This window comes from Mirounga angustirostris, unplaced genomic scaffold (assembly GCF_029215605.1).
Source record: "Mirounga angustirostris isolate CCGP_5_RB_7025 unplaced genomic scaffold, mMirAng1.0.hap1 SCAF_2, whole genome shotgun sequence".
Classification (NCBI taxonomy): Eukaryota; Metazoa; Chordata; class Mammalia; order Carnivora; family Phocidae; genus Mirounga; species Mirounga angustirostris.
The window spans coordinates 16,328,661-16,352,916 of record NW_026991710.1 but is presented as its reverse complement, the minus strand read 5'-3'; the positions used below and the strand labels follow the sequence as shown (position 1 = coordinate 16,352,916).

Genomic DNA, 24,256 nt, shown 5'->3' with positions numbered 1-24,256 from the left:
AGTTCAAAGGTAAGTGAAATGCCAAAGTTTCTGGAAAAACTTATAGTTCAGTATTAGAGACATGTATACATCAACTACAGAATGCAGTTGCAAGAGGATGTGGGAAATGAAAAGGCACGTTTTGGAATATGTGTTTTAAGTTTCTACAAGCCTACACAGGGGAGGAATTCACTAGTTGCATGGAAATATTAAATCTGTAGCTCATTAGAAAAATCATGGCTGACGTTTGAAGCTGTGGGATTGGAATCAATTAACTTAATAGGGGTAGGGAGAGAACCCGCTATATGTCAATATTAAAGAATGTAAGAAAAAGGTGTCAGCAAAGGAATGAAGAGAGAGCAAAGAGAATGTACAAGAAGGAGCAGTCGCTACCAACGTCTAAGATGAAAAACAAAGAGGACTAAAAAGAAGCCATTGAAATTAGCAAGATGCAAATTGCTGGAATCCCTGTAGTTTCACTGTAGAGTTAGGGACGGTCAACAGATGATAGGGGGTTAAAATCTTATAAATTTGAGTTACATAAATGATTTAACAAAAACACAAATGTTGCATATTACACTTCTGGGATCACTAGGCTTGGCTATTTGCTATATACACATGTGACCTCAGGCCAATAAATGAGCTTCTTGAGTCACAGCTGAATGGAAAAGGGCAATAATTATTTTATGGAATTTTCTCATACCAGATTGAATATGAATGTACAGGATTTAAGAACAGAATATGAATTGCTGGTTCTCATCACCTATTAATATTAATGCCTGTTAAAATTTTCCCAGTGTTTTAAGTTTTCAAAAGTATAATGAAAAATAGTCCTTAGTAAAAGAAAGAAAAGAAAAGAAAAATAGTCCTTATTTGTTTTTTAAAGATGGTGGTTTTGGTAAATAACTACGTACAAACCTGAATATTTTCTTTGGTCAGTGAGCAATTCATAATCCCCAAAAAGCTAAGTTTATTTCAAAATTATAATTATATGCTGGTGGTAATAAATATGAAAATGTAAAAAGGATTTGACCAAGTTCTAAATACTACTTCAAAACTGATCTAGTGAATTTTTCATTACTTCTAGTTTGGGCTATATTTTTATTATTTTTTAATTCTTTTTAAGATTTATTTGTTGGAGAGAGAGAGAGAGAAATAGAGAGAGAGAAGGGGCAGAGGAAGAGGAGAGAATCCCAAACAGACCCCTGCTGAGGGTAGAGCCCAACGCGGGGCTCAATCCCATGTCCCCAAGATCATGACCTGAGCCAAAATCAAGAGTCAGATGCTTAACTGAGTGAGCCACCCAGGCACCCCTGGGCTATATTATTTAATTGCCTAAATGACTAAAGACAATATCAACCAATAATTTTGAGACACAAAACAAAGACCTCAAGATTGTCAAGAACTTCTCCAAAAGGAAGATGTTGATCCTGCTGAAAAAGGTGACAGTATTACCGTGTTACTGCTGAGAGATGTGGAATTTTCCCCAGGAATTCCAGAATCTAGAGGAATCTTAACATATAATATTAGTGGAAGAGATTCATGTGGTGGTGAAATGTTGATAATCTTGAGATATGAAAAGGTCTCGGGTTTTCTGACCCTTTATCTAACTTTTATAAATGAAATAATGAAGTATGTTGAGCATCATATTCCTGCTTGTTTGAGTTCATGGCTACCAGACACCTGTCCATTTGGGGCTCTTCCCCTCCGTTGTGTTCCCTTCTTGGCTCCTCTTGACTCACTATGAGACTCTCCTGAAGCCCTAATGGACCTGGTGGTATCAGTTACAATTCCATGATTATTTGATTTGGATATATGTATTTAGTATCTTTTTTAAAATTTTAATTATCTAATTTATTTATTTTTGAGAGAGAGAGACAGACAGAAAGTGAGCACAAGTGGAGGGAGAGGCAGAGGGAGAAGGAGACTCCCCGCCGAGCAGGGAGCCCGATGTGGGGGCTCGATCCCAGGACCCTGCGATCATGACCTGAGCCGAAGGCAGACACTTAACCGACTGAGCCACTCAGGCGCCCACATTATTAGTATCTTATACATATTTCTATTGCCAAACCTCCTTATTGTTTTGAAATCATCTATTTAAATGTATTTATCAGTAGAATATAAACTCCATGAAGACAAGCATCTTTCTATGTCCTGTTTATGACATGAACTAGATTCTTAATACCTTGGAACTGTGCCTGGTGTGTAATAGGAACTCACAGAACATTTGGTGAATGAAAGAAGGAATATATCATTCATTTCCACTAGACTGTTCATTCTTTGGCACATTTAAGTGTTTAGTAAATGTCTATCAAATTAAAGGTGAACAACTTAGTTATCTGTATAGCTAAATCTTTTTGAACCAAGAGCCATAAAGAGAATATCAGAAATTAACAATATTCTGCATTCCACGGGGAAGGCAAAAATCTCTGTTTTACTACAGACTGCTTGATCATTCTAGCATCACCTGATATTTAAAAGATGAAGACTGGAGATCTGGGTTATCAAGAGAAGTCACGACCATTTGCTTCTCACTCAAGAATGTTCTAATCTCGGTATTAATTAAGTATTATCTGATAATCTATTTCATCCAATTTATTTATTTGTTGTGCCCTGAAACTATGATAATATACCATAAGGAGAGTACTCTGAAAAATGTAGGATAAAAATTGTTAACTGAATATATTACTCAAAATAATGGCCTAGCCCTTCTTAGCAGAGAAAACATTTAAATTATATTTATATATAGCTATATAAACACATCTTCAATTAAATGATAGTCATCTTCCTGCTGTAATTTGAAATTACATATTTACAAATCTTAATATTAGGAGCATGTACTTACATGATTTTCATGAATAAAATAAAACATATTAAACTGGCATAACTATGGGAAAAGTTAAAATATTAAAAGCTCAAATTATAAAATATTTAAAGAAGTGTCATTTTACTGCTTTTAAGCTCATAAGGCCTGATAGCTCAAAAACTCAGTACCCAGTAGATTTCTTCAAGTGAATTATTTTAATTAGTAGATCAGAGTACTTTACCTTTTACCAATCCACTTATTATCAATAAATACTTTTAGCAAAGCATATTAAAGTGGTCCAAAACTTTCATTTTCTAAGTATGTTTCAATAGTAGAATGGCACTCTTACTTATATTGATTTGTTTTGAGAATATTTTTATTGAAAATTATAAAGTAAATTTTAGTGGTAAAAATTGGAGTCAGTGAGTCAAAAATTCTGGCTCCTTGTCTTAGGAGCTGAGTGATTCTGAACAAATTATTTAATCTCTCTAAATTATAATATTTGCATCTCCCAAATGGGGAAATAATGGTACTTATTTTGGGAATGCTATAAAAGTTACAAGAGATAAGGATCTATGTAAAATCCTCAGCATAATGCAGACCCTCGATATAAGCTGTTGTTAGTTATTATTACTATTATTGTTATTCTTGGTAATAGTAGTGGCAAAGATGCCGTATGAACGGTCATAAATCTTCAACTAGAAGAGTCTTAATAAGACAATGAAACTTCACAGTACTTTGACAACTACCAAGAAATGCTGGCAAAAGGCATTATGAGTTTCAACATCTGCTATCACTCTAAAAGCAGATTAAGTTATAGAAAAACTGAGTAAATCTTAGTCTGCTAAATGCAATTACACTCTGTTTGTTGAGTTCTGAATGTCTACCCTTCTTGTCACCTGCCCTACACCCACGTTATCTGCTACCCAGTTTAGGGTATGGCTTGAAATATATGCAGTCTGTTGACTTGAGAACTTCATGAATACTAAACTAAACCACAGTTCCAGCATTTTCCTACAACACAGCTCTGCTTCCGTGGCACCATCCTCAGACTTGACATCCCGTCCCAATAACTGGCTTAGATACACCTGCACTAAACTTTTCACAGCCACTCTCCTCTGACACAATTTCTTCTTCTGAGCTTTTGTAGCAACCACGCTCTCCAACATGGGAGCTGGTAGCTGCACCTGACTCTTTCAGGTTAAACTTAAATTAAATAAAATGAAAAATCCACTTCCTCTGTTGCATTAGCTACCTTTCAGCAACCACACATGGCCAGTGACTACCGTATTTGATCGCGCAGATACAGAAGATTTTTATCACTGCAGAAAGTCTTACCGTGCATCACTGATCCAGACTAATTTTCCCTCAGGCATATTTCTATTCATGCCACACTAACAACTAAGCAAGAGGCTATTAAAGAAAAAAAATGTTGGGGTGCCTGGGTGGCTCAGTCAGTTAAGCGTCTGCTTTCAGCTCAGGTCATGATCTCAGGGTCCTGGGATGGAGTCCCACATCGGGCTCTCTGCTCAGCGGGGAGTCTGCTTCTCCCTCTCCCTGTGCTCTTCCCCTCAACTCGCACTTAATCTCTCTTTCTGAAATAAATAAATAAACTTAAAAAAAAAAAAGGTCAAATCAGTTAGCTATATCTTGAGTTCAACAGTCACTTATGTATGTGTGTACGTTTGTATGTGTCAGACTTCTGAGAACATGTAGTAAATGACTGTGAACAATGTCCCTCAGAGAATTGAATGCAAGTATGTAGCTTCTCTCAAATTTATATTATCATGAAATATTTTTAAAAGAAATATCTCCAGGGAACTCTAACCTTTGAGAAACATACATTAGCACCAGCATTTTTCAGAAAGGAGAACAAGCATCTCTGGTTACAAAGAAATATAACAAAATCAGTTTATAGTTTCTCAACTTCCCCATATCAGCTTTCTAAAACACATCTGCCCGATGATGATGCCTAAGAGAAAGTTTTAATGCCAGTTTCTCTTTCCCTATCTCCCATTTGACAATCTCCTCCACTTTCCAAAACAATGATATGCCTTTCAGCACACCAGAAATTTGGGGGCACTGCCCCAAAGAAACATCTGCGGTTACAAAAGAATAATTTAAAACACTGATTATCTGCAAAGCCTCTTGCAATCAGTGCACATAATCCTGGAGAGGCATTTCCAGTAAAGTTTACTTCCAATTTTTAATAAAAATATTAACATGCTGATAAATAATTATGCTGTCCCAAGCAATGGAGCCTGAGTATTAACAGCAATTCAATTTTAAGAAAAATTTAAAAACTCAAAGATTTTTGGTTGAAGGACATTTTAAAAATTCAAATTATATATATACTTTTGGAGCAAAAAATGAGACAATTCTCCAAGGTACTGGAAATAGAAACTCAAGGAGAAAAACAGAAGTTCAAGGAAAAAGAACAATGTAAAATCTAAAGAGGATCTTGTTTTTGTCTCTTTTAAGTTAGTTGTGATATTTAGATTCCATCAAATATATTTAGAAGAATAATGGAAGAGTTTTGTTTTGTTTTGTTTTTTTCTTTAAGGGTGGTGGGGGTGAGGGGCAGAGGGAGAGGAAGAGAGAGAATCCTAAGCAGGCTCTGCACCCAGCGTAGTGCCTGACCTACACTCGATCCCACAGCCCTGAGACCATGACCCTGAGTTCATGACCTGAGCCAAAATCAAGAGTCGGATACATAACTGACTGAGCCACACAGACGCCCCTGGAAGAGTTTTGTTTCAAAATGTCAATATTTACAGCGCACTGCAAACTACATCATTTGCAGCCATTTATAGCTCTGAAAAAAACATCAGACGCCATTTAAAAAAATGCTTCGAGGGAATATGGTTTTCAGAAATTCCTTCTTTGGTCAGTAAAACATTGCTTGTCCTACATCCCAGTGTTGTTGGTGTTCTAAAGTGTTATGATAATAAAATTGTCAGCTAACCTATTTTGAGTGCTTACTGCGTGCAAGGCAAGGCGTTTTACACACATTAATTCAACTAATCTTTTTCCCCAGCTGTATATATATATTAAATATATACAATTAAATATAATTGTATATATTTAAAAGGCATGATGTGGTGATTTGATATATACATACACTGTGGAATGATTAATAAGATCCAAGTATTTGGCATATCCACCTTCTCATATAGTTAAACCCTGTGTGCTTGTGGTGAGAATGCTTCAGATCTATTCTCAGCAACTTTCCAGCGTAATATCGTATTATTAACTACACTCATCATGTTGGACATTAGATTCTCGGAACTTATTCTTATCACTCAACGTTTGTGCCCTTTAACCTATATCTCCCCATTTCCCCCCTCCCTCCACCCCTGCAATCTATTCCATGCTGTTTCTGTGACATTGGCATCTTCTTTACCTTTTTTTTTTTTTTTTTTGATTTCACACGTAGTAATATCTAATCTTAACAATAACATTTTCAGGTATGTACTATCATCATCTCTGCCTACACATGAGGAAACTGAGGCACAAGCTGGTTAATCTATTAAACTCAGGTTATCTAACTATCGGAACGTGAAGCTGGAAACTCACACCATGACCCAGTGCACAGTATCACCTACTTAGATGTTTTTCCTACCTAAAATATTCAAGTGTGGAAAGTTTTTCTTCAGCTAGGTTTGCAAGCCTTGGAAGGCAAGACCATACTGTACACCTCTCTAAGTTCCACAATACCAGGATATAGTTTTACACATAAAACATATTTAATAAAATCAAGTTCAGTAGTGGTTATCTCTGGGTATTGTGATTAATGCATAATTTTAGCTCTCGAAGACATACAATGTTTGTTGTCGTTAACATTTTCCTATTTGGATTTTCTATATCAGGCATGGATTATCTTGTAATAAGAGAAGAAAATGTATTTGTCACGAAGGCACCATTTAGAATCCACAGATACATAAAACAAGGGGAAAAGAGAGGGATGCAAACAAGCAAGAGACACCCACATCAACATGGGAGGCGAGTCAGAGGGTTTGGCCTGACCACTTGGGAGGGCTTGCTTCTCCGTACCTGGCATCAGGAAACCACAGGGCCCTGGCAGCCCTGGGAGCCGGGCACAGGTTCAGACAAGCCAAAAGCAAAATATTGTACTTGTTAGAGGCTATGAGAGAAATTTCCAGAAATCGCATACTCTTCATTTCGCCATACATTTTAAAGAAAACCTCGACATTTCCAATTAATCACTTCTGCAGTTTTTATTTGAAAAGCCCGGTTCTTTACTGGGGCTCCTCAGGGAACTGCTCGGTCCTGTGCAAGCAGTCATTAGTCATTAGCCATGATTTATTAGGGGCTTTTCAGCTGTACCTTTGAGGTCTAGCAGCCATGTTTTTCCTTTTAAATGAATACAGTGAACTTTTATTTACAGGAGGGCAAAGGGTTAAAAATCGTACCTTGGCATGTAAATTTTTTGGAGGGAGTCGTGAGCAATAATTTATCTGCCATTTCTCCAGGACCGGCGCAGCGAGCAATTCCGGGTTCTTTGTATTCCGACTTTACCCAGTCCGATAACCACTGCATGTTACAATCGCAGTAAAGACGGTTGGCTCCAATTGCCCTGGAAAACAACACCACAGAAGCGCACACACACCGTACGGACGTCTTGTTATTTCCTAAAGGAACATAACTCAAAGTGGTGCTCAGGAGAAAATCCCTACGGATGTATTGATAACAATTTAGAAGAAAATGGAGACATCGGGGATTCCCCATTTTCCTGAATTATGGGCAGCTGGGACTTAGGGGCTTGTCACTAGCCTTAAAAATTTACCTGGGCTCCACAAGGTGTTCCTGTATTTGCAGAGACAGGTTTATATTGGGTACATGCGTACCTGACACGCAGATTAATGCTTCCTTCATTCGCTAATGATTTACTGAGGACCCAATCACTATGCCAGGTTTTGGGGCCCCAAATTATAAATAATACATTATTTTTAACACCAAAGAACTGCTTCTGGGAAAGTGATTAACACATTCTCAAACATGCAAATAATTCTCATTAGTAAGTGCTACAGTAAAAGTATTTACGAGGTGACTGTGAAGAGGGGTAAATTTTCTGGGAGACTGGTGGTTAAAAACCTGAGCTTTTACATCATTAGATTAAGGAGGTGGGAAAAGGTTGGGAAGGGTGTTTCAGGGTAAAGGACCAGTAAGTGTGAAGGGACCAAGATAAGAAAGGGCATGAAATAATAAAGACACATAGAGCTAGTTCACTAGAGTGGATCTGGACCTTCACTAGATGTCTGTCCCTTTACAAAGTCCTTCATTTTAGAACTTGGCTTCCCACTCCCATAAGCAGTAGCAGTAATAGAAAAAGTAATCAAGATGATGGCTAACATTTATTGCAGCAAAATGCAGGTACTGTGCTGAGCCACTTGATATGAAATACCTCATTTTACCCTAAATAACAACTCTAGGAGGCCAATAGTATTAATAATTCATTTTACAGATTGAGAAACTGAGGCCAGAGACATCAACCTATGGGTTTTGTAAACTTGCCAAGCTTGGTGCAAGTAGTAGATGCATAAGGTGGCATTTAAAAATAGATTAATTCTGATTTAATTATAAATATAATTAACTTGTGAATAGTAATGCTTCTAGGTCTGTAGTCCAAGCAAAATTAATCCTATTCTTTCATGAGGAAAATCCCAAAATATACTTGTGAAACCATAATACTTTATATGGTAGCAGTTTTAATGCCCAACTCTAATCAAGAATTGGAGTGTAGTAAATGTTATGCTCAGATTCAAACTTTTCTATGAAATTGAAAATGAGCAAAATGATGTTTTGGAGTCATTTAATGCTAAGTCTTTCCTATGTGAAGGGACGCAGTGGAAAAAGTGAATGGAGCAGAGCTCTTTATGATCTAGAGAATCAAAGACAAATGCATAAAAGAAACACAGGACAGACAAGACACATGGCAAGGACAATTCGAACTGCTCCTACTGTTGGTGGGGGGCGCTCACAGAAGGAAAAGATCTGCTCAGCTCAGGCAGCGCCTTCCTTCAGCTGCCTTTTCGGATAAATCACCCAAACACTAACAGAATGACTACTTTCTTCTTAATGTTGCAAACTTTCCCAGACAGTGCCGAGTTCTGCACCCCTGAGCTGGAAGGCTTAATCACACTGTATCTCATGCAAATGACATCCATGGAATTTGTAGAGGGGTGGGGGGGGCGATGTTGCCTTTGAGGTAGGTGCTGGGGTTCACACACAAAAAAGTGGAGGTTTTGTCTCCTGGGACCCTAGAGTTTAGTGAGAGAGATATTAACAGTAGGCACCAAAGAGTCTGGTAGACAGATGTACACAAAACCTACAGTGATTGCCAGAGCCCCATAAAGCACGTTCAGATATAGCATGATTGACTCCTGGCTCCTATCCTCTGCCCATCCCCTTTCTCAATTTTCTAAACATATCTTCTTGGGATTTGTTGGGTTTTGGAGGGAAGGAGAAAGCCAAGAGAGAATATGGCAGGCAGTTTCTGGGGAACTGGTAGGCAACTGATAGCACCTGCTATTTAATCTGAAGGATAATTGCCACTAGGGGGCACCAAACTGGACCTGAGCTAAGAAAGTTTTAGATCCTAAATCTGTTCCTGGATCCTCCTTCTAGGTTTGCTGTGGTCTCAACACTACCCCTATAAATAATGGAATAATGGAATTTGACCCAAAAGAGTGTATGACATATTTTTATGTTGTTTTGTTGTACTTTCCAAACATAAGGAGATACAAACAGGCTGTTATGAGACAGAGCACAAAGAAAACAAACAAACAAACAAACAAAAAACATTTCACCCAGTATGAGGATTTGGCAGTTTCCCCACTATCATACTATAAAGGCTTAAACCATCTCTAATTTATTTTTCCACGGTGCCATAGCCAGCACTGAATAATATTTGCTAAATAAATGGATCCAGTTTGAGCAAATCAAGATAGGCTTCATAAAGGACATGATACTTAGAATGTCACCTGGAAAATACAAGATTTGGGCAGACTGAATGGAAAGGGAGCTGGTATTCTAGAATCAGAGAACATTAAGAGAAAAGGCATAGCAAGGAAGCTGGAGAGCCATGTTTGTAAGAAGACAATTTTAGCTAAGCAAAGAGAATTCAACTCCATTAGATAATAGAGAGTAAGGGCCAAAAGGATAAATGAAGGCTATCTTGCAGAAAGCTCTGTAGCTAGGTTGAAAATCTTCACATTTTCTTTAAAGATGGAGCCAACCACATCTCATGTTGTGACAATAGAAGAGATGGCAGAGGACTGTGTGTGAGTTTGACCCTAAACCCACATTCACGAACTAGGTACTCACAGGTGTGATAACGCAGAAAGATCATTGAAAGCACCTTCAGGCACAACAGAAATGTCGTTTCCATGTAATGAACTAAAAGCAAAAAAAAAAAAAAAGCAGTATTAAATTTCTTATATGTCAGAGAGTTCAGAAAAATTCTCACACATGTGTGAGACTTCAGTTTACAATAAGCATTTTAAGTCAGTACAGAAAATATGATCTATTTAATACACAGTCTTGATGTAACTGGGTATCTATTTGGGAAAACAAAAAGTTCCTATTTCACATCATATGCATAAAGTCAATTCTAGATTGAAGAGCTAAATGTAAAAACAAAACTAAAAATATACGAAAAGAAAATAGGGAAGAGCTCCTTTTTATAAACATAGGATGGGAAAGGGTTTCTTTCTTTTATTTAAAAGATTTTATTTATTTATTTGAGGGAGAGAGAGAGATCAGGAGCAGGGGGAGGAGGCAGAGGGAGAAGCAGACTCCCCACTGAGCAGGGAGCCTGATGTGGGACTCGATCCCAGGACCCTGGGATCATGACCTGAGCCGAAGGCAGATGCTCGACTGACTGAGCCACCCAGGTGCCCTGGGAAAGGCTTTCAAAGCACCATATATAAGTCAGAAACCATAAAGGAAAAGAGTAACACATTTTTGACAACACAAAATATATCCATAACATGAAAGATAACATATAAGGAACAGAATGGAAAATATTGACAATATATATAAGATACAAGGATTAATTCATTTGTAAAAAGACCTGCAAAGTTAGAGTCAAATAGTAGATGCATAAAGACATGTATGTTAATAAGGAAAAAACAAGGTACCCAATAGAAAATCAAAAATGATATGATCAGGCCCATGGAATAAGAAACACAAGTAATCAATAAAAAAATAAAATATACACAAATGCTCTAGTTATTAGAATTTCAAATTAAAACAGGAATGGAAAATAATGTTCAATCTGTCATAGAACTATTAATATTATTCCATATTTGCCAGAGTGCTTTGAAATAGGTACTCCATTAAAATCAGTACTCAATCTGTCACAGAACAAAAATGAAAGAATTAATACCATTCAGTATTTTCCAGAGTGCTTTGTAACAGTACTCTATTAAAACAGAGTTGGTGGAAAATAAGTTTGTAAACTGACAAATTCTTGTTTTGGAGGGAAAAACCTCACAGTTACTTTTGGTATCCTCACAACACACTTGACAGTACAATGAATGTGTAGGATGTTCATTCCAGCACTGTATGGAATAATGAAAATCTGGACTCAAACCACATGACAGTTGGGGCACCTGGGTAGCTCAGTCGGTTAAGCGTCTCACTCTTGATTTCAGCTCAGGTCATGATTTCATGATTGTGAGATTGAGTCCGTGTTGGGCTCTGTGCTGGGCATTCAGCCTGCTTAAGATTCAATCTCTCCCTCTGCCCTTCTCCCCCTCTCTAAAAAACAACAGAAAACTCCCCCAAAACCCAAAAAACTACCACATGAGAGTTAAAGATGGGGATGATTAAGTAAGCTATGGTTCCTTCATCCTATGGAATATTCTTGTACGAGTTAAACAGCTAAGGAATATTTTTATATGATGGAATGGAAATACTGTAAAGAATATTGTTAAATAAAAATTAGCCGATGACAGAACAAGAACAAATCCTATTTACGCTTGTTTAGAAAGTGTAGAGCTGTGGGCATATGTGTATCAGCATCTAAAAACAAATGCATATAAAAAAGGACCAGAAGACAACATAGAACTGTTAATTAATTCTGGGGGAGGGGATTGTGATTGGGGATCATGTCTCACTTCATATATTTAAAATACATTTTAGGGGCGTCTGGGTGGCTCAGTTGTTAAGCATCTTCTTTCGGCTCAGGTCATGGTCCCAGGGTCCTGGGATCGAGCCCCACATCAGGCTCCCTGCTCAGTGGGAAGCCTGCTTCTCCTTCTCCCACTCCCCCCTGCTTGTGTTCCCTCTCTGTCAAATAAATAAAATCTTTAAAATAAAATAAAATACATTTTAATAGTAAAAATGTACTCATTGATTATGTAATTTTTAAAGAAATGAAAATTTCTTGTATGTTGTTCAAAGTGAGTTGGATCTGTATAAAACATACATCTTACTATTATCTATTACCAAATCAATGACTACAGCAACAATGTGGTGTCGTCCAAATAAAGGCTGCAGAGTAGTGATACAGGAAAAGATGTAATTTTCCTATGTCCAAATTTGTAGTAAATCCTAATATATATGTCTGAAAATGCCCAAGAATCAAAAAAGCAGTTAAATCGGTAAAAAACACAAGCCCAAACTCAGATCCCTGAGATAAGAGATATTTTGTTGACCATAAGATGCTTACAGTAATCGGAGAGACTTCAATCCATCGAAGGTTCGAGGAGGAATACATCTCAAACGGTTGTAACTAAGAATTCTGAAAGCATACATAGCAGTTTTGTTTTACTCAGATACCCCCAAATGGCTAAATGTCATTTTAAAAATAAAAAGACTAAGAAAAAGGTTGTTTCAGCATTTTATAAACTGGGAATATTGATGTATAGTACTTTGTGACTGTTTGTGTTTTCAGTAATACAGCCTATTTCTTTCTAAATACAGTCTAGAATGCTTCCTGCCCCAGCCGATGCTAATGCCTCAACTATTCCCTCCCTCAGCTGACAGACTTCTTAAGGATCTCTCCCAACCCCACCACAAACGTAAATTATTCTTTGTTTCTTTTCTGGAACCCAACAGGTTTTTAAAATATCTGTAGTTGTTTGTTAATTGAGGTTGTTCTTGTCTCTTTCTCCCAACAATATTTATATTTCCTGAGAGCAGGCTCTATCTGTCTTGTTAACAGAGAATGTCCAAGTGCCTGGAAAATGCATTTTGTCCAGTGAATTAATAAATACTCAGGACCAGATTTTCATACTCACAAGGTGAGGAGCTGGGTCATGTTACTGAAGCTCTGATTAGAAAGGGTGCTTATCCGGTTGTTACTTAAGTCTCTACAAGAGAAAAGAGAAACAAATGGAGTGAACTGTTACCAGAGAAGGTGAAATATTAGTGATTCTTCCAAAGAGAACGCTCTTCTTGCTCGGTCACAGCAGCACTGCCAGCACTCAGCTTTTACCTGAAAATAACCAAACACTGGATAACCCCTGGGATGGACTGTAATAGTCATAATTATTCACGCCTCTGCCTGTTGAAATTAGAAGTGAGAATGTTTTGCTTTGGCCAGTGAAGGAAGTACGGCCACCTCAGAACTGAAGGTTAGAACGAGCTCATGCTTCCCGTATCACTCTCTGCTAGCTCTTCTGCAAGACTTGTGATATTCCACAGCCAGGGCCTATGTCCTGGTCCCAGAGCAAAGACATGGGGAGGCCCATTTTATGTGTGAGAGATACACCTTTGTTCTTGAACGTTCCATTGGTTGCATATTCTTCAGCTTCCCTGGTACACACAGGCAAATTTGATAACTAAAAGCATTCATTTGGTTACATTTGCAATGCCATAATGAAAAATTTTGCCCTTGGCCAATCACTGGCACACAATACGCAGGTCCTTAATAAATATCGCTTTAATTAATAAGTAAATAAGAGAGATGTGGGTTTTTTAACCAATGCTATATGGCTATTTATAGCCAAGTATAACTGGTACTATGGGCTGTGATTTATATTCAGTGAACTTGATCTTCTTTTTATTATATATATCTGTGACTATATAAGATATGACATATGTAATACATATTGTAACTATAATTATATTGCAATATAACGTAATATAATATATAATATATAATGGCATATTATGTATCTTTGGCGATTTTGCAATAGGAAGAAATGAGTGAGTATATAAATACACATAGTCATAGAGTGATATGTATATATTCACTAATTTTTCTCTACTGCAGAATGCTAAATACATAAATAAAAGGAAGATTTATGAATAAATGAAAAATTCTAGGTCATGGTTTATGATCACTATATGTGTGTATATTCACTACTGTTTCCTAAAGCAAAATATATAAATAAATGTAAAATGCAGAAAAACCAAAGATTATCCATTCCTTTATTAAAATGACCAAAATATCAGTAAAATGAACCTATACAACTTGAGAAATGACAGGAATGCTAGAGTAGCTTCATGATCCATCCTCTCGGCAGCTGAAGTACTATCCCTAAATTCAGAAAGTAAATAAGTGTGTCTATATTAGCAGCAGTTATTTGCCTAGAGTAGCATAATGAGTCATTGGTAAAGCCATTTCTGGATCTACAAATGCTCATTTTTCATTTCCAAACTGGTCTTAAATAATTGCATACTGTCCCACAAATGACCCAGTTCTGCCGAAGTGACCCTCTGGAAATTGCAGCAATTTAATGGTTTATTTAACAGAACAAAATGTATGTAATCAGTTCCTACTGCTACTAAATAAGTAACGAGAGGCAGGCAGAACAAGACATCTTAGGGGATGTTCTCTCTTTCTTAATTTAATCATTTGTCATTTAAACAGTCCTACATACTTTCTACCAAGTGATTTTCTTACATGTTTAAGGGAAACTGAAAAGGATTAACAGTGTTTTAACCAACCACAACCTTTCTAGGGCCAAGATTACATTGAGAAATGTAACACTTTCTGGGACTTACATTTCTAGAATTCACTAATTAGGAATCAACCTCCTTGTTGTAGGAACACTAGAAATTGGCCTCCTCAGCCAGCCATATTTACTCTAAAATAAGATAGGACTTAAACTAAAGATAAAGTATTTCCCTTTATATTTACTCCTGTTGCTTATTTTTGTTTGTTTGTTTTTTGAGAAGCTTTATCAATTACCAGCAAGGCTACTCTAAGTATGACATTATATACAGTAAGATTATCTCTTTAAAAATATTGTGCATATAACTAGATTGAAATGTTGGTATATTTAAATATAATCTTGTATTGTCACTTAAAAATCATTTACATTGATGAAAAAGAGAGATGTTATTTTACAAGGGCCTCAAAGCAAAGTGAAAAGTCAGTGTCTGAAATTTATGCTCAGAATGTCAGCATCTTTGTCAAGTTTACTTAAATACTGTGTAATTAAAAAGGAATTTTATAAAATTAAATTTGAATACTGGAAGTCCATAACTTAACTTAGAGCGTATTATATAAGAAAATCAAACCTAATAAAATGTATTATGAGTAAAGTTATTATCATCCACAATCTTTTGCTTAAAGTCAAGAAGAATAAAGCCATTACTTTCTTTCTTTCTTTTCTTGGCTTGTCATAAAACAGCCCATGTTCATTATCAGTAGAAGTATCGAATTTACTGCATTTCTCTAGTTCTCTGATACTTAGACTTTATCATATTTGTACTCTGAATGGAGGAGGTCCTTTCTCTAAGATGCCTGATTGATATTCAATGAAGATGCACCTACTGATCCAGAACCGCAATGAGGAAGGAGGGAAGCATCTAACTGTAAATGATTTATATTATCTGAAAGGTTCACTAAATCTTCTGCCCCTTGCTACCCCCACTTTGGTGAACTAGAGTAAGTCAAAGATGGAAAAAAATACAATACGTTACTTACATGAGTGTTAAATGTTTGTAGTTATAGAACTCCTTAGGCACCAGTGTAAATTGGTTCCCATCCAGATACCTAAAAACAAGGAAACAATATTATCTTTTTTTAAAGGAACAATGGTGTGGCATAACTTAGTTTCACTTTTAACTGAGGCAAGGAAGCACTTTGCAATTCTGGCTTTAAGACATCATGTTCGCCCTAGCTGGGATTGTTATTTAAAAGAAGTAAATGAAAAAAAAGCGCAGTTGTCCAATCCAGTAGAATTATTTTGTGGAATCACTTAGTGTAAATTATAAAACCAAGGAGAGACTGGTAAGCCCAATTCTTTGTGGTTTATGTAATGACGCGAGTCACGTGTCCAACCATTTGTGCATCAAGAAGAAGGTTCATTCAATCAGCCATATTTTCCATCAGCCTCCCGTCTGCTCTTATTTACATGGGGAAAATACCATGAAATGCATTCACTACCGACAGAACCTTGCTACTGAGGGCGAGACCATTCTTCACCACCTTATTGGGATCCATACACTTAGTAAATAAAGGAGATACTTAGGATTTCAAATTAGATTTCAGTTAAAAATAACCTAAAATAGTTTTTAACCACTGTGTATCTGCTTTGTGATAATAATTTTAGAAGGTTTTACAGAAAATCACAACTTTTATCAAGGGCACAAATATATATGTGTAAAAGTAATAATCAAATAACCACATATATGTGAAGTTTCCTTTTCTGATTAAAGTCAGCAGGATAATCTGAAAATAGATAGACACTGGGCTAACTACCAAGGCATAAAAATAAATGAATGCTTTAGGTTCCGTCCATAATGTCACAAAAAGAAAAATAAACTCCATCTCAAACAAGGCTGTATTTTCCCAGAATATAGATGATGAAGGTTAAAATGTCTTTCAGCAACGTGGTCTGTCTGGCTGTAGATGAGCCCACAAATAATTCTGACCCACTGGGCAGAGGGCACCTCCTCCCCCAGTGTCGTGGCCCATCTTGAGATCTAAGGTTGAGGTTATTTGTATTTTTGCTGGATAAAGAAGTAGCTGAGAAATTGCCTCAGATAATAATCTATTTCGAATAGTTCAAAATAAAAAGTTATATAAAAGGCACAAGTTATCAAAATATGTAGTAAATATGGGACTAAGAAGAGGGCATGTGTTATGACTTCTAACTTATGCCCGCTCAAATTTTCTGCCTTCGGATTTCTTCTTTGACTCCTTTCTCTCCTCCACCTACATATTTCTTGGTACCACTAGAGGGAAGCATAATCCCATAGACTTCAGTATTCTCCCTTTATTTTGGAAAATGTCATAACAGAAAGCTAAAAGGATTCAGAATGTGTGCTATGGATGTTTACATGTAAAACAATCTAAGAGGGAAATTATATGGAACTGATTAAAAATAAGAGATACCATTTGTTCAAAACTGTCCACTAATATGTCCTCATTTTTGCCAAATTCTTTAGTAATTTAATATAATACACAATGAAATTTTTCTAATACATGCATGTACCTGATTGTAGAAAAGGATCCTGTTGACTTGGTATTATTCTAAGAATAAGCTCTTGGGGAGGTAAAACTAGAATTCACAAGAGATGAGTTAATATCTTCCTCATCTCTGTAACATATTTCTTTAGAAAAATATTACTTTTTAATACTTTGTAAAGAAACAGATTGAAGATTCAACTGTCTGAAAGAAGAAACATATGGATGGCATAGACAGGATATGAATCAAAAAGGTTCTCAGATGTAGTTTAATAAGGAAATTAAAGAACGTTTAAAATTATTTGATAGGCATCGGGGGGAGAAGCATTAAGGTATGGGCCAGGTAAAAAGAAGGGATTCCGAGTTCAAGATAATCTGGTTAGGCTGAGTGTTGTGTTCTTGGCTGGGGTGTTCCCAGAATCAATGCTTTGCATACAGAATACTCTAAAGGCATCTAGCTGGATGGAGAGTAATCTTCTGAAATAAATAATTATTAAAGTAAGAATTAAGTATTTAATTACACACACACAAAGTAGTGCTTATAGTCAATTAACAACTGTGACTTGCAGCGCAAGAGAGAAATGGAACACTTCACAGCTGTTCAAATCTAAGAGGGACCTTCTGTGTATGTGTGCTAAGATCACACCTTCTTTTCCCCTAAGTGTTCAATTCAGGACCAAATTAGCGTTCATAGAACTGCACATGATTTGCAAATAAGTTCTCTGATGACTGAAGTGACATCTTCTTGAAAGTCATTACCTATGTTCCATGTTGCCAAAAGTTTATCAAAGCTGCTCATTTAGAATGCTTGCACACATGGGCATGAATTACAGGGACACATCTGCACAAATTACATTGGAACTTAAATCATTTTTGATGCATAGTTCCACACAGAAAAAAATAAACAGAGGCAAAATGACTCAACTGCACTCACACCAAGCATTTGTTCCTGGTACATTAGTATGCAGGTTACGTAATGGAATGGAGCACGCATGCATCATATTATTCAAGCAGCTTGTCCTTGGATTTATTCCATTCCACATATATAACACGAGGCAGCTAAGAAAGTGTGCATGGTGCTTGGTATCTAGATGAGTATACACTGATCAGGTCATCTGTTGGTCATATATCAGATATGAAAATGTTAGGGATAATTGGCTCCACACCCTTCATGATCTAAAGGATTCTAATTCAAGTCCAAAGGGCAGTACATCTTTTTTAAGGATAAAGATTATGCCAGTTTCTTCTACATCCTAGATATTTATGTATCCCATGTGGGAAGCTATTCTCCCAGTGGACACAGTGGTAAAGAATAATTAACCATTGGATTATCCCAGACAATGTAGATAAACTAAATAAACAGCATTTCCCAAGGTGTATTTGATGGAACATGAGTCTTGCAAGATGGTCCATGAGAAAAGGACTATAGGGACAAACAAGTATGGGAGCTATCTTATATTTTACCACCCTCTCTTGGAGCTTCATAGTGTACCTTAGCATAATATAGACATTGAGAAATCCTACAATGAATAAGAGAGAAACACACACAACCAGCATTTCCCAAGTGTATCTAAACTGGCTTTTATATTATTTGTTTAGGGTTTTACATGATACTATTTAATGGCCTGTAGAATAGAATTTGGAAATAAGACTCTGAAGATTTTTGTTTGGTTTCCATTTCCCCTGTTGAAATATTAATTGTTAAGGAAACAGAAAGGCAAGCTCTACTTACAATTCAGTGACGTCTCTGGGAATACCTTTGGGCAAGACCTTCAAGGCCTTGTTGCTGCATCGGACCACTGTATCCAAGCATGTGCATTCCGTGGGGCAGCGAGAGAGTGGAGAACAGCTACTCTCATCATTGCCTGATTTGCCAAAAGAAATACAGGAAAACCCAGATGTGTGGCTTTGAAAATGCAAGAAGGGATGTTATGGTTTTAGCTTAACAAACACAAGAGTCTTGAGCCACAAGCTCACTTCAGTACACACAGCACATGGAATGTTTACAAATTGATGCCATCCATTGGATACAGCACTGCTTTCAGATTGCCTAGGGCTGAATTCCAGAAAATAGCTCAACAATTTATATCATCCCTCCAATCATAACAGTAATTTTCTTTGTTAGGTTATTTATACAAATTACACTTATAATGAGAATATGTAAATTTACACTGAATTATGGAGAAATTATAAGGACACAGACATGCAGCGACATAAAGGGGGTAGATTAAAGTGTTTAGCAGAAAATGTACAGGCCCCCCCCATTTTAAAATATAAGGCTCGGGCGCCTGGGTGGCTCAGTTGGTTAAGCCACTGCCTTCGGCTCAGGTCATGATCCTGGAGTCCCAGGATCGAGTCCCGCATTGGGCTCCCTGCTCAGCAAGGAGCCTGCTTCTCCCTCTAACCCTCCCCCCTCTCATGTACTCTCTCTCTCTCATTCTCGCTCTCTCAAATAAATAAATAAATCTTAAAAAAAAAAATATAAGGCTCAAAGGGGCTCTCCATTCCCTGGCAGTAATAACAAAACCTGCTACCTTACAAGGCTATTACAAGAATCAAATATGGTGATACATACAGAGCATTAAAAAGTGAAAACTGTTATTTTCGTTAGGTTTCCTAGAATTTCTATTTTTTTAAGTCAATTGCTTTTCTCCTTTGAAAATGGCAGTTACTAAAAGAGAGGCATAGAATAATAAAGTTAAAATGAAACTACATAAACAGTACCAACCACAAATCAAGGGGACGTGGATGTAAAAGTCTGAGGAAGTATGTGCCCTGTTTCTAAAACAAAACAAAACAAAACAAAAGCAAAAAATGCACAAAATTATCTGTTGCCTGAACTAGGACACACTGTTCTAGCTGGGCCCCAGAGCATCAGACTGGTCACGTGAATGCCTGGTGCCGGAAGATTTAGCAAGGCTTTCTTACCATCATCACAGGTGAAGTCTTGAATGGCGACATCCTGGATGGGGATTTCTTTGAGGAAGTATGGTTTCTGACAGCGAGGATTTCCGGTTACAATTCTTTTCTTCCTTAGCCATTCACCCAGCCAAGCCAGGTAGCAGTTGCAGTTAAAAGGATTGGCCAACAGGTTTCTAAGAGCCGCATGCAAACAAGGCAGGGTTGAGTTTAGGGTTTCACTTTGTTCCTTCTCAAAACACCATGCTACCATTTTTCCCCACACTTCTTCTGCTGGAATGATTCATTCTTATTCTTTGTATTCCCCGCGCCCCTCCCCATCTCTTTCCCCCATTCATAATCACACACAACATATGGGATGCATTTTTTTTGGCTAAAATATGTATGTTTGGAATTTAAAAAAATAACAACACTTTTACATAAGAATTCTTCAAATAATTTCATGTGGAAAATAAAGCAAAGGCAGCGATTTTGGGGTTTATGCAGTGGATCCTGATAGAGATCTCATTTAGAGATAATTTAAACTCATCAGCGATCTGACTTGCTGTCAAACTTCCCTTCACTGATAATGCAATAATTTAATATAAAGATGAAGGCTGATTACCTTATATTATTGAGTTTAACCTGACAACAGCTATTTCATTAATTTGTCATTTCAAGATTTCCATCTCTTATTTGCTCCAGAGAATAGGTTTCCCATCTAAACTGACAGCTGAGTTGATTAAATGCCAGTTATAAAAATGAATTTACTTCTACAAATCTCAATACTTCTGGCATCTCACCACTTCAGCACAAACCTACTGACAACCTTATTATTTATAAACATGCTATCTTTAATATGCACAAATTAGTCACTCAATGTAAAGTGTCACATTTTATGTGGAAAGAGGATTAAGTACTTTACTGATGGATGGATGCTTCCCTCAAATTATTTATTCAATGACTTGAGTTACGTTGGACATTTTTTTTTCTTTCTAACTACCTTTTGAGTTAGATTAGTATATTTAGATGCCATCGTTACTAGGAAATCAAATCCGTTATAAGATTTATCATCTCAAATATTGCTTTTTAGATGCCGACATTTAAGAGAACTGAAATACATTGTTGAGAGGGCTTTAAAAAACAAACAAACAAACACCTTCTGAGTGTCTATAGACCAACAAATATTTTTTATTTTCTAACTGTCTACATAAAATGTCCTCTTGGACAGGCTCAACCTATTTCTTCAATATTTTCCTAATATCATAGTAAATGCCCTCTAGTGAACAGTTTTTATTGTTGGTCTGGGTCATCCTAATGTAGCTCCTGTCACCGCAAATGATCCTTCTGAGCATAGTTTGTTGGCAATAACCCTATCAAGCTCTGTTTTTATGATACTTGGGCTGAAAAGACTCCATTGTGAGAACACCAGGGAAAATCTACAACATTTCTGTGATGTGCAGTGTCATCAAGTTATAATAAAATGAAAATCTATAAATGACGTCACATCACATTATTATAAAAGAGTCAATGGAAAAATAGTTAAATTTTTGCTAAATTTTAATATAAAATAGTAGGTAATATTTTTAGAAAAATTAAAATAAGCTGAACATGGACACATTTTGTCGATCCATAAACACTTGACTACATTTTTGTGAAATGCCTAATAATGCATTAAAATGCTATTAATAAAAGTACGAAATATAATACACTGGGTCAGTCATGCATAAATGAACACTATCCTTCATACTTACAGAGTAGATAAAGAATGGAGAGTATCAAATGCCCCTGGTGCAATGGTAGTAATTTGATTATCATATAAAGAAAGCAAACGCACAGAACTCAGTCCTACGAAACTATCATTGCCAACACAGCTTATACGATTACTTCTCAACATCCTGAGGGAAAAGAGAACATGGTTATGGAGAGAAAGCATCAAGCAATCCGCTTTGCCTATCCGAGGACCAAATAACCCCTCTCTGCAAATGTGCAACATTCGTTAACTGGTTTCTGAATGATTTCTTGTCATTAGGAATCACTGCGGATGTACACCAACAACTGCGTGAGAGTAAAATGCGTAGCTTACAATGATCACACCGCGCTACAGAAGAGACCAGTGAGCCTCACGTGGACTCCTGGCCCCATCTCCCATCTGATGAGGGTAGGATGTTCTTTCCTCTGATGCTGTAACTGTGTTTGCCTGATTACATAATGTCCCAATTCACCTACAGCTCTCTGAGCCCTTGAATTCATGTGATCTGTGTATTCACGGTAGCATTATATCCCAGGTTTAACAGAAAGGAAGCAGAGAAGAATCAATAGTCACAGCAGATGAAGAACTGAGGGCACCTCAAGGACTCACAGGCCAAGTTAATGTTAGCACGAGCTGGGAACCCAAACGAGATGGAGCACCCACAATTCTTGCACAGATTATTTTATTTATGAAAATTATTGTTTTAAAGTTTGGAACTTAAAAAGAGGCAATCATTAACAGATTCCAGTTGTTCACAGTGAAGTTTAAATAGGCTTCTCTTGAAAGAATTCTGACCTTTTTAAAACATTTTTTAGTCATTGCCATTAAGAGGATTAACACTTGTCATTTCCTCGTCACTGCTGAAGTTTTGGCTCCATTCTTTTTTTTTTTTTTTAAAGATTTTATCTATTTATTTGAGACAGAGAGAATGAGAGAGAGAGAGCACATGAGAGGGGGGAGGGTCAGAGGGAGAAGCAGACTCCCTGCCAAGCAGGGAGCCCGATGCGGAACTCGATCCAGGGACTCTGGGATCATGACCTGAGCCGAAGGCAGTCGCTTAACCAACTGAGCCACCCAGGCGCCCAATTTTGGCTCCATTCTTAATTCTCTGTTGAACTGTTTATTTGTGGGGCTTAGAAAAGGAGTGAAAAATTCCTTAAAAACCCCCACGTAAAAATGAACAGTTGCCATGAATCTTAATGAGAAATAAGGCTGAAAAGTTATTTCCCTTAATTTTTCTAGACATGTGTGGACCACCCTACCCTACTAGAAGATTGCAGTATATAAAACAGAGGCAAAAAGAAATGAATAACAGAGTGTTCCTTTAAAATTCTAGAATTTGGGATGCCTGGGTGGCTCAGATGGTTAAGCATCTGCCTTCGGCTCAGGTCATGATCCCAGAGTCCTGGGATCAAGTCCCGCATCGGGCTCCCTGCTAGGTGGGGAGCCTGCTTCTCCCTCTGCCGCTGCCTCTCTCTATCTCTCTCTCTGACTCTCATGAATAATTAAAAAAAATTAAAAATAAAATAAAATTCTAGAATTTTATCTTATCTATAGAAATAAATAAGAAATATCAATTTGGGTGATCTGCTAAGTCACAGATAGAAAGAATGATGCCATCCTTATCAAGGCATCATTTTATGTTCGCAAGCAAATGCAGAACAGAAAGGTATTTCTATCAGCACTATCATTTGCTGTAAGTGACAAAGAATACTTGTTCTTAATCTTGGTGAAGTCACGGACCCCTGGGAGAAGCTGAAGAAGGCTTTGCTTTCTGTTGCTAGAAAAATCCAGAAGCACACATAGGTACTACATTTTGCCTGCAAGGTCAAATATTCAGCCTCACTGAAATGTGCGCACATACTACTAAGAGGTTTACTAGTCCTACAGAGTTAAGAAGTCTAGGGATAGTGGAGCGCCTTGTCACAATCTTCACAGTTCCAAGCTGAGAGATAACACTTGGAGAAATATATATGTCCAGACAAACCTACTTTTGTCCTTTGAATACTCTGAGCTTGGCTCTAAAATGCTCTATTATTCTTGTGTAGCAGAGTGGCTGAAGGAGACAGCCAGGGGCATCTGTCTTACGTGCCAAATATGAGGCACAATAACATCTCTAGAAATATAATGAAGGATGACTTGTCTCAGGGAGAGTCCTGTAAATGGAACTAGTCAGAAAAAACCACTTTAATGAGCTGCCTAGTTTGGTGTTATGAACTTGACTCTGTGCTCTAAAATTCATATGTTGAAACCCTAACCCCCAAGTGACTATATTTGGAGAGAGGGCCTTGAGGGAGGTAATTAAGGTTAAATGAGGTCCCAAGGGTGGGACCCTAATCTGTTAGGACTCACATCCTTGTAAGAAGAGGAAGGGACACCAAGAGCTCACTCTCTCCGCACACATGGAAAGGCCATATAAGAACAGAGT

The 24,256-nt window shown here is 37.1% G+C and overlaps 1 protein-coding gene across 6 annotated transcripts in view; it reads right to left on the bottom strand.

The window, feature by feature from the left end:
• Positions 1 to 24,256, bottom strand: part of SLIT2 (slit guidance ligand 2) — a 365,106-nt gene that overhangs the window by 51,943 nt on the left and 288,907 nt on the right. For all 6 annotated transcript variants that reach the window (XR_010409316.1, XR_010409317.1, XM_045881403.3 and 3 more), the window contains 8 exons: positions 21,830 to 21,973; positions 20,106 to 20,272; positions 18,910 to 19,042; positions 15,693 to 15,761; positions 13,054 to 13,125; positions 12,483 to 12,554; positions 10,133 to 10,204; positions 7,219 to 7,382 (listed from right to left, as the gene is read on the bottom strand). Coding sequence is in view for 4 of the 6 variants with exons in the window: in XM_045881403.3 (XP_045737359.1) it covers positions 7,219 to 7,382; positions 10,133 to 10,204; positions 12,483 to 12,554; positions 13,054 to 13,125; positions 15,693 to 15,761; positions 18,910 to 19,042; positions 20,106 to 20,272; positions 21,830 to 21,973 (893 nt within the window). In the remaining 2 variants the exon portion in view is untranslated. The remainder of the gene's footprint in view (positions 1 to 7,218; positions 7,383 to 10,132; positions 10,205 to 12,482; positions 12,555 to 13,053; positions 13,126 to 15,692; positions 15,762 to 18,909; positions 19,043 to 20,105; positions 20,273 to 21,829; positions 21,974 to 24,256) is intronic.